Source organism: Balaenoptera acutorostrata, chromosome 18, assembly GCF_949987535.1.
Source record: "Balaenoptera acutorostrata chromosome 18, mBalAcu1.1, whole genome shotgun sequence".
Classification (NCBI taxonomy): domain Eukaryota; kingdom Metazoa; phylum Chordata; class Mammalia; order Artiodactyla; family Balaenopteridae; genus Balaenoptera; species Balaenoptera acutorostrata.
This window is the reverse complement of record NC_080081.1, coordinates 33,583,269-33,595,657: the sequence shown is the minus strand read 5'-3', so window position 1 is coordinate 33,595,657 and position 12,389 is coordinate 33,583,269. Positions and strand designations below refer to the sequence as shown.

At 38.4% G+C, this 12,389-nt stretch overlaps 1 protein-coding gene across 3 annotated transcripts in view; it reads left to right on the top strand.

Annotated features, from left to right (window-relative positions):
* Positions 1–178: 178 nt before the first annotated feature.
* PIBF1 (progesterone immunomodulatory binding factor 1) overlaps positions 179–12,389 on the top strand; it is a 201,945-nt gene continuing 189,734 nt past the window's right edge. For 2 of the 3 annotated variants that reach the window (XM_007186203.2, XM_007186201.2), the window contains exons 1-4: positions 179–530; positions 1,564–1,863; positions 8,750–8,850; positions 11,808–12,006. In XM_007186203.2, coding sequence (XP_007186265.2) covers positions 1,612–1,863; positions 8,750–8,850; positions 11,808–12,006 — 552 coding nt within the window. In that variant the 5' untranslated portion in view covers positions 179–530; positions 1,564–1,611. The remainder of the gene's footprint in view (positions 531–1,563; positions 1,864–8,749; positions 8,851–11,807; positions 12,007–12,389) is intronic. The other variant, XM_007186202.2, reaches the window with a different exon arrangement.

Below are 12,389 nucleotides of genomic sequence, written 5' to 3'. Positions count from 1 at the left end.
TTAGTAAACCCCTCTCGCGGGGAAACCTCGAGACAGCCGTTGGTTGGCTCTCTGAGGGCTGCGAGGATTGGGCAAAAGCGGGCAGATGGGAGGAGCCCGTAGCCATTTCCGCCCGTGAATTGTGCGGGGCCGCCTCCGGACTCCATCTCCCAGCATGCGTTGCTTCCCGCGCCTGGGTGGACCCGGGAGGGCTGAGTTCCCGTAGCGTGGGCATCTGCCTGCTGCAGCTTCCTCCGTGTGCGGAAATGGTTGTTTTGGTTACGGGTGCTAACGGTCCCCGACCTGTGATTTCTCGTTAAGGGGCTGCAACCCGAGCTGCTGTCTGGAGACACCTTCAGCTCCTCTAAAGTGGCGGCGGTGGCGGCTTCTCCAGCCTTCGACGTGGAGTAATTGAAGCTTTCCAGGTAGCTCACGGCTCCCCCCTTCCTTTATTGCCTGGGACAAGGAATCTTCTGATGCTGCCAGATTCGGGTTTTATTCTTCACGCCGCACGTGTGGGCAGTGCCAGTCCCGGATCCTTTGTATCCCAGGTGATATTGCCTGTCTTTGATTTCGCCTTTCCTTATCCCTTTCCCTTTAAAAACGAGGGAGGCCGATCCAGTCAGAGTTCTTAGGTTTCCCTTCCACACACCATTTTTCTAATCGTTCAGTTTAGAAAAACTGGTATCTACAATACCATAATATATCGTGTAGTATTAAAACGAGGGAGTTGCTGAAATTTTTGTGAAAGGGTAAGGAGTTCGAGGAATTTGTCTTTTACCCTCTTGTTTTCATTTTGCAATCTGCAAGTCTATAAAAAAGTTTTACCTATTTCTCTTTTTTAAAAAAGCTTAACTGATGCCTCATTGCCTGTAGAATAAATTTCGAACATACTGAAACATTCAAGGTCCTCCACAGTCTTGATTATATATAAGGGACAACGCTTCTGTGTGTTTGTGTTTGGGGGGTAAGAGGAGTCATTACTCCGATTCACATGGGCTTGGCCCAGGCTGACTACTACTATGTCCCTCTGTTGTTTTACACTTTCATCACTTCTATACCAACCTTAACACCTGAATGATTTTCCCTTTTTATTACTCCTCTCCAAATCCTTCAAGATTCTAAGTCCTACCTCTGTATAACCTTCCCCTGACCAACTCAGAAGAAACTTCTCTATCTTCAACATGTGATGCTTTTATTAGTAGTATTCCTGGGTACTTGCGATTTAGGGCTTTATTGTTTATCTCATACATTTCTTTATTTACTCCAAGTAAGAGTCCTGCCCCCAGGAACTGGGTTTTTTATTCATCAAAAGTATGGGTTCAAAAAAAAAAAAAACATTGTAAAGCAACTATACGCCAATAAAAATTAATTTAAAAAAAAAAGTATGGGTTTGGAATAGGATTTAATGAGTTTGATTTAATATGTTTGATTTGAGCAGTAACTTACCAATCTGCCCTAGATTTGGGGTCCTCCAGTTTGCCTAATATTTACTTAGGGAACCCTTAGTATCTCTTTGATATACTTTATGCTTTCCATAGAGAATGTTTGAGTATGTTTAAATCAATATTTTTTAACCTACAGAAAATTGAAATAGAATTGGAGAAGAAAAGTGACCCATAATAATTAAAAATGTCTCAAAAAGTTGCCAAGCCATCAAAAACACTGAACATCTCTAGCTCTCTGGAATCTGAAGATATTAGTTTAGAAACAACAGTTCCTACAGATGATATTTCCTCATCAGAAGAGAGAGATGGTAAAATCAAAATCACCAAGCAGCTAATTGAACGGAAAGAACTACTTCATAATATTCAGTTACTGAAAATAGAGCTATCACAGAAAAATATGATGATCGACAATTTGAAGGTTGAGTATCTTACAAAGGTAAGATCATGTGTAAATTTGCCATCTATGTTCTTTATTGCCTTGAAACTACAGATATATAAGAATTAAGTTTATGTATATGTAATCTGAACTTGAAATGATAAATTTAAAATATCAAGAAAATAATTATATTTTCTTGCATAGTTTAAAAAAGCTGTTTTTAAAAAGAGAAAGGGGGCTTCCCTGGAGGTGCAGGGGTTAAGAATCCACCTGCCAATGCAGGGGACACGGGTTCAAGCCCTGGTCCGGGAAAATTCCACATGCTGCGGAACAGCTAAACCCATGCGCCACAACTACTGAGCCTGTGCTCTAGAGCCCGTGAGCCACAACCACTGAAGCCCACGTGCCACAACTACTGAACCCGTGTGCCTAGAGCCCGCACTCCACAACAAGAGAAGCCACCACAATGAGAAGCCCGTGTACCGCAACGAAGAGTAGCCCCTGCTCACCGCAACTAGAGAAAAACCGCGCTCAGCAACGAAGACCCAACGCAAAAATAAAATAAATAAAATAAATAAATTTATAAAATAAATAAATAAAATAAAAGGAGAAGGGAAGTGAATAATAGTTCTGTGTACCAAATAAAAAGTCTTGAAAGAAGGGTTGACTTAAAGGTGGGCAGGGGTGAATTGCTTCTGTAGTCTCAGTTTTTAAAATGTATTATGTGTGAAGTATATTTTCTCCAGTGTTTTTTTTCTGGGCAAGTTTTTTCTGCTTCATTGAGAATTAGCCCTGAGGTGACTAGTTGGATAGGGAGAATCAAGATCATTATTACATTACTGAATCTGTTTAGTCCTCTACCATGGAGATTTGGTTTCTTTATAACTTGCTCTTTGATAGTTACTGTGTCATAGTACCAAGTGTAACAAATTCGCTTACCATTCTCTTTAACAAGTGGTATCTGCCAAATAACGGGATGCCGCAGTCCTTGTTTTTCTGCCTTGTGTGTTTATTTACAGTTACGGAGTGTTTTATGTAAGGCCTGGTAAAGTTGTCGCTAGTTATAAAAAATTTACAGTGATTTCAGAAAGACAGGATAAACATTGTAACTCTTACTACTTCTGTCTTCTGAGAAAGTCTTTTCTTTCCAGTAGGAAACCCTCCATCTTTGCTCTTGATCCCACCTCTTCCTATCTCCTCCCCTCCCCATTTTGTTTCAGTTATATCTACCTTCTCTCTTGTTAAGTCAGTCTTGGTTAGTTCTTGCCTCTGTATAAGTATCATGCTGCTAGAAAAATTTCTTGACCACACCTCTCTTGGAAAATGAAATGTCCTAAATCCCAAGGTCTTGATGATGTAAAGAAATCATTTAGGTACATTTAAAAATATATGTTAATAGCTAACATTTATTGAGTGCTTATTCTGTGCCAGACCCTGTTCTGTGAGCTTTTTCATGTATTATCTCATTTAAGCCATACAGCTCTTTGAGGTGTAGGAGCTTTGAGGGGGATCTTCTCTGACCCATCATATTAAATGAATCAATAGAATAAGTTAGACTGATACTTAGTAAGCTCACAGTAAGTATTAGTCATTGTTGCTGTTATTAACTAAAATAATATTCTCATTTTTTTCACTCTGCTTATTTTCTGTGACTTACATCTATGCTCATAGGACTACCTGCCTTGTTTGTTGGGTATTTGTCTCACTTAATAAAGTGTAAGGATCCTGAGGACAGGGACTTCTTTGTAGTCCCTGTTGTATCTCCAGCACTTAGAACTGTCCCTGGCACCTAGTAAGTGCTCAGCTGTTTCTTAAATGAGTGACTTAACCCCATTTTGCTATTGAAAAAAACAGAACCATAACTGGTTAATAGCATACCAAGGCCATTCAGATGGAAGTGATGGAGCCAGGTGGGATTAACACCAAGAAGTCTAATGCCTATGCTCCACCCAAGTAAACCTAAGACTTCCTTTTACGTTCTCTATGCAGTCAACTACCTAGACTAGGTCACTTGGTATTTTATCAGTGTATCCTGTGGTTTCCCATTCTTTTCCCTTAGTCATATTGTTTTTACTCCTCAAATGGACTCCCACAGTGCTACTGGCTCATGTATCTCTATCCTTAAGATCTCCTTCAATGGAAGTCATTGAAGAAGCCTACTGGCTCATGTAGTGAGCTACTGGCTCCTGTATCTCTACTGAGATAGTAGAGTGCTACTGGCTCATGTATCTCTATCCTTAAGATCTCCTTCAATGGAAGTCGTTGAAGAAGCCTGAGGTAATCTCCCATTTGTTAATCTACCCACTCAGTCAGCAGATATTCTATTAAGTGCCAACTGTATACCACATCCAAAATTACATTTTGTTTGGCCACTTTTTAGATTATTTGTTTTCAACTTACATTGTGCTTGGTTATAAATGGCTTCTCTCCTTTTTAAAGTGTAACGTTTACATTATTGGCATGGTGGTTTATTCATGAGAGGCTTTCCAGTATAACAGATCAGAGCTGCAGTTCTAGACACACACAGTTTGAGTTTGAATCCCAGCCCTTATAGTTACCTTGAGCAAATTCCTTAAGTTTTTTATTCCCTGATTTCCTGTAAAATAAGAATAATCATAGTTTTTACTTCATGGAGTTGTTGGAGGATTAGATTAATCAAGGCACATAAGCTCTTAGATGCCTGGAGTATAATAAATAATAGTAGTGGTTATATTTATTCAGCACTGTATATTATTATTATTATTATTATTATTATTATTATTATTGTATCCCATGGTGCTTAGTATAGTTTTTTATTGTTGTGGTTTTCTGGTTGGGCTGAAAATGTAGCAGATTAAGTTAGTCATATTCCTGAGTTTATGACACACAGTCATCATTGATCCTTGCAAGATCACTTCTTATTTTGTACATTTATTCTTTTTATTCCCATAATTCATTTCTCTTCCTCCCTTTCTCTATGTTTATTTTTTCCTTTTAACATTTATTCTTTAAAAAAAATTTATTGAGGTACAGTCAATTTACAGTATTATATAAGTTTCAAGTGTACAACATAGTGATTCACACTTTTTAAAGGTTATACTCCCTTTATGGTTATTATAAACACTTATCTTGAACACGAGTATTTTTCTTATTTTTTTCCTTCACATAAATCTGAATTGCATGTTTTGTTTTAGATTTTATTCCTTTTATAGTTTTTCCTTTCAACTCAGTGCGGTTTTTAAGATCCTTCATGTTACCACGTGCAAGTCTAGTCCTTTGCTTCCAGCAGCTACACAGTTCAGGTGTGTGTCTACCCATGCGTCCACCCATTCCCACAGCGATAGGCGCCCAGGGTGCTTCTAGCTCCTTGCCACCACATGCAGCGTGGCCTTCTTTAGACATTCCTCTTCTGGACCTGGTGTGAACATTTCTTTGACATATATACTAAGGAGTGGAATTTCTGGCTCACAGGGTGTATGTCTACTTAATTTAAGTGTACTTGCAAATTGCTCTCCACAGTAGCTGCCTGCTCTACATTCCTGTGTTTTGTCTATGAGCACTAGGGTTGTCCTGCTTAGAGACCCCTTGGGGTAATGTATCTGCTGTCAAATATGGGAGGAAGTATTATATGGTAGAAGAATTAGTCTTCCTTAATTCGTCAAGTCCAAGGCACCTGGATTGGAAGACGGACCCCTATGTGTATTGCTAGGGTTAAACACTGCCAAGTTAAACTGTTATGTGCTGTAGTTTGTAAGATGCGTTCCAGCTTCAGAGATGAAAAATGTGGAAAAGTGTGAGTCTGGGATTGATGAAGGAACAGTATTTTTAGCCACTCATTCATTCTCCAAAGCTTACCAGTACATTGAACATCAGGGATACGAAGATGAAAATGTCACATTCTAGCATTACAAAAATAAATTTCCCTCCCTAGACTATAGCTCCATGAGAATGGTTGGAGTGGGAAGCTGGGAAGTGTAAGTCTTTAACTGGACAGATTGTTGTCTCTAATAAAAACCAGAGTTACCTGAGAAAGAGGGGAAGACTTGATGTTGGGAGACAACAGTTTTTTCCACTCATCAAGGTCTTAGTTCGGAAATATGTGAATCTATATAATATAACTTCTCTCCACGCCAGTATGGCAAGGGTACAATGCTTATGTTTATTACAGCTTATTACTGGTGGTACAGTTTATTACTAAGAATGTCTCGACCCATGTTGACTTGACAGAAGCAGGTTGGTCCCAGGAAACTTAAAAAGCATGGATTCCCGCTCCCCACTCAGCTGCTTGCCGACTGAGAGCGCTTGGAAGGCAAGCGGCTCAGGCCAAACTCCCTAATCTTAGAGGACTGTTAGCTTTGCACTTTTATCCCCACTTATTGCTGCCTAAATCGCTTTCCTTATTCCACCTCCTTATTCCTTTCCTCCTCATTCTTCTTGCCTGTCAGTTTTTAAATGCCAAAGTCTCTCTTTGTTTATCTCTCATTGGAGATCTGTGGATTCTTTATTGCTTGGAAATGGAGGAGTGAATCTCCTTAGCTTGACTGTCTCTGAGTTGAGGGACTTAATCTAAAAGTCAGTTAAAATTGTAAAAGTTCTAATCCTGAAAAAAGCGGAAGTTTCTCCTTGTGGTAACAGTTTTCTTGATTTGTGAAATAGTAATTATGAGGAATGTGGTTATCTTTTGTTGATTTAAGACGTTTATTGAGACATGTTGCCAGGAATATAGCAGTAAATATGACAGAGTCCCTTTTTTCTGGAGATCACATTCAAGTGAGAGACATGATCAAACAACAATTAAACAAGATATCGTCAGGATCATGTGACGTGGCATTGCTCAGCAGTGGGAGTTTTCTGCTTTGGATAGGGAGTCAGCAAACTTTCTCTGTAAAGGCCTGGGCCAGACAGTAAATATTTTATGCTTTGCAGGCCACGTGTGGTCTATCACATATTCGTCCTTTTTTTTTTTTTTTTTTTTTCTTTTAGCAACTTTATAAATGTAAAACCTATTCTTGGCTCGTGGGCTAATCAGGAACAGGACATGGGCTGGATTTGGCCCATCACCATGGTATATTAACCCTTGCTTTAGATTATGTATTAGAGAAGCCATTTGCAGACTTTAGGAGGCTGGAGTGACATGTCCTGATTTTTATTTTCAAAATGTCAGTGAAGTAATAGACTAAGAGCAGATAAGGTAGAAGAGGAAGACAGTATTAGGCTGTTGCCTTACGTAAGACTCCTAACTTTTTGGCTTCATCTCCTGGAGCCGTTTACTGAGAAATAGAAGGCTGGGAGAAAACTGATATAGGAGATAAAGTTTAAGTTCTGTTTTGAATATGTTAAACTTTAAATGCCCGCCCATTAGACTCCTAAATGGAATTGTCGCTCTGACTTTAGAGGGCAGTCCATGACCAGGGAGTGGGTGGGTGTGTGTGTGTGTGTGTGTGTGTGTGTGCACACACACGTAATATACATCGGCATGTAGGTGCCACTTAAAGCTATGGGATTTGATGGCATTAGCTGGGAGAGTAGAGGACCCCAAACCAAGTCAAGGAGTAGTCAAACATTAGAAATGGGTTAAAGGAAGAAAATCCAGCAAGGGAACCTGAGAACCTTAAGAGGGTCCAGTGAGTTAAGGAGGAAAACCAGGAGGAGTATCACGTACGGTGAAAGAGGATGGAGTGGTCAGCTCTGCCAAATCATGCTGTCAAGTAAGATAAATAGGCAGAAATAACCATGGGACTGGGCATGATGGATGGGATTCATAACTTTAACAAGAATTGTTACTGGAATAGTGTGGGACAAAAACCGTATGGAAGTTTTGCTCCGATGGTGAGCAGAGAAAATGGTACTGTAGCAGAGGAAGTGGTGGGATCAAGGGAGTGTGGTTTGTTGGGTTTTTTAATGGGAGGCAAAAACATGTTTGTTTAATGACAGGAATAGTTCAGTAGAGAAGGAGAATTTGATGATGCGAGAGGAATTCACTTGAATATATTAAGGACTGACTGTTAAGTTAATCTGCATATTTTAAAAGGTGAACAAGAATTGCCTGGGTTGAAAGGGAAAGAGTAAAGAATTTTTTAAATAGTCTAAGAGTGAACTCAGGTGCATGGAGGCTTAAGAAGGAGCACAGCATATTGGGGGAATGGCAAGCACTTACTTTTGCTGGAACAGAGTTTTCTTTTAAGCTAGTGACGAGAGACATGGTAGGTAAGGGCCAGATCAAGAAGGACTCGTATGCCATGAAGTTTGAAATTTATTCTGAAGACAGTGAGGATCCTCTGAAGCATTTAAAAGTGGGGAAATAAATTTTTGATAGCATTTTTAAAAGATAAGATAAAGGAAGATAGTTTTGGAGATTGGCAAAACTGAAGGCAGGGAAACCAGTTAGGAAACCATTATAATAATCCAGGTGAGAGATGACAGGGGTCTAACTGAAGACTTGTCAATGGGTATTAAAGAGGATGGTATAGTTTTGACAGCTTTTTATGGAATGAACTCAACAATAAAAACAATGATGTCAGATCAGAATAAGCAATGGAGGAGATATATCAAATATGCCTGACTCAGATTTTTTTGCTTTGGAGACCAGGGAGATGCAAGGAATATAAGATAGGTGAGGTTGTTGACTAGGTGCATTTTGGACCTTTATAGCATCACCCATGTAGTCAATTGAAGATGTATAGTAGGCAGAGATTACAGATGGATCTGAGGTATATATGCAGGGTCTGGCCAGGAAATAATTACCTGGGTGAGGCACCAGCATAAAAATTCCAGTTGGCAAAGGGTTTTTCACTTAGATTAGGTTAACGGGAAAAAATGATCTTAATGACAGCCTGGCAAAAAAACATTTATAAGGCAGCAGATTCAAAGCATAGTTTAACAACCATTTGTATGAACAAACAGAAGGTTTCATTAAACGATAAATTTGCAAACTGACCGTATAATTTACCTTTTCCTCTTTTTTAAGATTGAAGAATTGGAAGAGAAGCTTAATGATGCACTTCACCAGAAGCAGCTACTATCATTGAGATTAGACAACCAATTGACTTTTCAACAAAAGGATGCCAGGTAAAAGTTTTAAAAAGCAGCAATACCTATCTAGCAGTTAGTTATGTCATTACCTATTCATGCATGTGATGGTAAGCTAAAATAGAGAAATCTTAAATCAAAGACGGTAATAATTTTTACATCCAGACTGACAAAAAAACTACTTGATACGTACACAAAATACAAAAAGCCAGAATTCAACATTTATTCAACAAATATTGCCAGTGTAAGTGAACCATAAATGACAATGGAAGCTCTCTAAACTCACCACCACTTAACTGGCTGTCTGGATTAACCTTTCTTCATTTGCTCTGTAGAACATACTGATATATTCTTATGGCCCATTGAATTCTCCTGGGTTAATGTACCTTTTGTTTGCCTACATACTTTCTCCAGCTCAGTTGTGTGATTATCCAGAGTCTGTTGTGTTTACTCTCAAATATGCCTATGCCAATCATACTTATTATACTTATATAATCATACTTACACTTAATTAAAATTATATTTAAAAATGAGTACAAAAAACATATGTCATTTCTTTGCAAACTATAATGAATTCTTTGGAAAGATTCAATTAAAGTGAGTGACTAAAAAATCATCAAATTAAGTGTAAGCAAGAGGTGTTTAGAGATTAGGGGCAAAAATCAAATCCATAAAAAGTATCCTCAGATTTCCCAAGTGTCTTTTAAAAAGGTCTCCTGCCATTGTAAAGAAATCAAACTTGGAAATCATGAAAAATGATTTACAGAAAAACAAAGCATATCTCCATATTACAAAAAATCTGGACCCTATGTAAAAAATGTTGCCAATGAATGTTTATTTCTATATTTTAATTAGCTGTAAATGTGTAAAGTAGGTATATTTTCCCTTTATAAGATCTCACTTTTTTTTTTTTTTTATTTTATTATTATTTTTTTATTTTTGGCTGTGTTGGGTCTTCGTTTCTGTGCTAGGGCTTTTCTCTAGTTGCAGCAAGCTGGGGCCACTCTTCATCGTGGTGCGCGGGCCTCTCACTATCGCAGCCTCTCTTGTTGTGGAGCACAGGCTCCAGACGCGCAGGCTCAGTAGTTGTGGCTCACGGGCCCAGCTGCTCTGCGGCATGTGGGATTTTCCCAGACCAGGGCTCGAACCTGTGTCCCCTGCATTGGCAGGCAGATTCTCAACCACTGCGCCACCAGGGAAGCCCCTATAAGATCTTACTCTTTAACTGATATTTTAAAAAATTAGCTGACCAATTATCAGCTACTATCACATTAGATCAGTGGTTCTCAAATTTTAGCATGCATCAGAACCACCTGCAGGGCTTGTGAAAAAAGATTGTTGGGTCCCACCCTCAGATTCTGATTTGAGTTGGGCCCTGAGAATTTGCATTTCTACCAAGTTCCCAGATGATGCTAATGCTGCTACTGGTTTGGGGATAACACTTTGAAAACCACTGCATTGGATAATAGGACTTATACTCTCATTCTTTAGGCATTGATCAAATTAAATGAAGTGGAGAGGGCGGTAGGAGACTATTGCAGTAATTCTCTTGATAGCTGACAGTGGTAAAAAGTGGTTGGATTCTGAATATATTTTGAAGGTAGAGTTGATAGGATGTCCTAATGGATTAGATGTGGGGTTTAGGAGAGAAAGAGGAATCAAGGATTGTACCAACATTTTTGGCCTGAATAAATGAAGGGATGAAATTGCTGTCAACTAAAGATGGTTGGGGGGGTGTGTGATGAACTGGGAGATTGGGATTGACATACACACATTAATATGTGTAAAATAGATAACTAATAAGAACCTGCTGTATAAAAAATAAATAAATAAAATTCAAAATTCAAAAAAAAAAAAAGTAAAGATGGTGAAACCATAGCGGAATAGGTTTGTGAGAGAAGAGCAGGAGTTCAGTTTGGAACATGTTAAGTTAGAGTTGTCATATTAGAAATCCACGTGGAGGTGTATGAGGAGTCTGATCTAGAGATATAAATCTGGAGTCATTAGGATATAGATGGTATTTAAGTCACGAGACTGGATTAATTCCTCAAGGGAGTGAACACAGACAGAGGAGAGGACTGAGTACTCCAACATTAAGACAAACTTAGATAATAAGACTGAGAACGTGCCACCAAGAAAATAGGAGAAGAATGAAGAGGAAAAAAAATATGGTGTCTGGGAAGCCAGATGAAGAAAGTGTATAAGGAGGGAGAGATCAGATGTCTCAAGTGCTATTGATAGGGATGGAAAGAACTGAGAACTGATCATTAGCAATCTGAATGTTACCACACCTGACTGGCTTGGGTTTAAGAGGAAAGGCATTGAAGAGAGTGCATACAGAAAACTTTTGAGAAACAAAAGGGGCAGTGAAATGGGGTCAAAAATTGTGAGGGCTTGTTTGTTCATTTATTTTAAGACAGGACGAATAACAGCATGTTTGTATGTTGATGGGAGTGACACAGTAGGAGAGGGAAAAAATCAGATGGTCTCTTCCTGCTCAGAATTTTGGGGTCGGCAACTAACAATGTGTACTACATGTATTCCTTGAGAAAGGTGATTGATTATGTGTGGATTACTGTTTTCGTTACCTCATTGGTTGAATGAATACATTGTGGTGGTTCAGTGTTGCCATCTTAAAGAGGTATACCTTGAAGTACCTGGATAAAGACAAATGAAAATTACTTTAATGAGTAGGGTCCAAAGCAGATATATAAGATTTACACCTTAAGGAGAAGGCATGTATAATTTTATAATTTGAATTTTAAACGTTATTAAGAACATTCATTTTCTATTTAATAATTTATGTGGCTGCACATTCAGTAATTAGTATAGCATTGTCATTTCGTGTTTAACTGGTTAAGTCAGCATTTAGCTGGAGCCAAAAATACTATTAAGCTTCTCATTTCTTAATTTTATGTTACTATAAAAAAGGAACTTTGAGAAAATTAGATCTCAGTGATTTTTTTAAGCTTGCTATACATTCTCTCCTAATGTAGAAAATATCAAGAACTAATGAAACAAGAAATGGAAACTATTTTATTGAGACAGAAACAACTAGAAGAGACAAACCGTCAGCTGAGAGAGAAAGCTGGAGATATTCGTCGAAACCTGCGTGACTTTGAGTTGACAGAAGACCAATATATGAAACTAAAAGGTCTTCCGGAAGATCAGCTTTCAATTCCTGAATATGTGTCTGTAAGTGTCTTGTATCATTAAAAAAAAAAAAAAAAAAAGCATATATTTCCAGACTAAAATTTGCCATTTCTATAGTAGCCATAACTTTTGAAGTACCTAATTGATAAATTATTTTATGGCTCTGTGGCTCTGATCTGAAGGTAGTGAGTGAATGGTGTTCAGATCACCAAATTTTAAAGGGTCTTGGCCATTGACCTCCAAAGTCAAGCAATAAATAGGGCTCTAAAGTTAATGGCTGGATAATCCATAGAAATGAATTATTTTATCATAAACTGTGGCAGTTTATAATGTTCTCAAATGAAAAATTATAGAGATAACAGATCAGTGGTTGCCAGGGGTTAGGGACGTTAGAGTAGAGGGGAGTGGTGTGATTATAAAGGGAC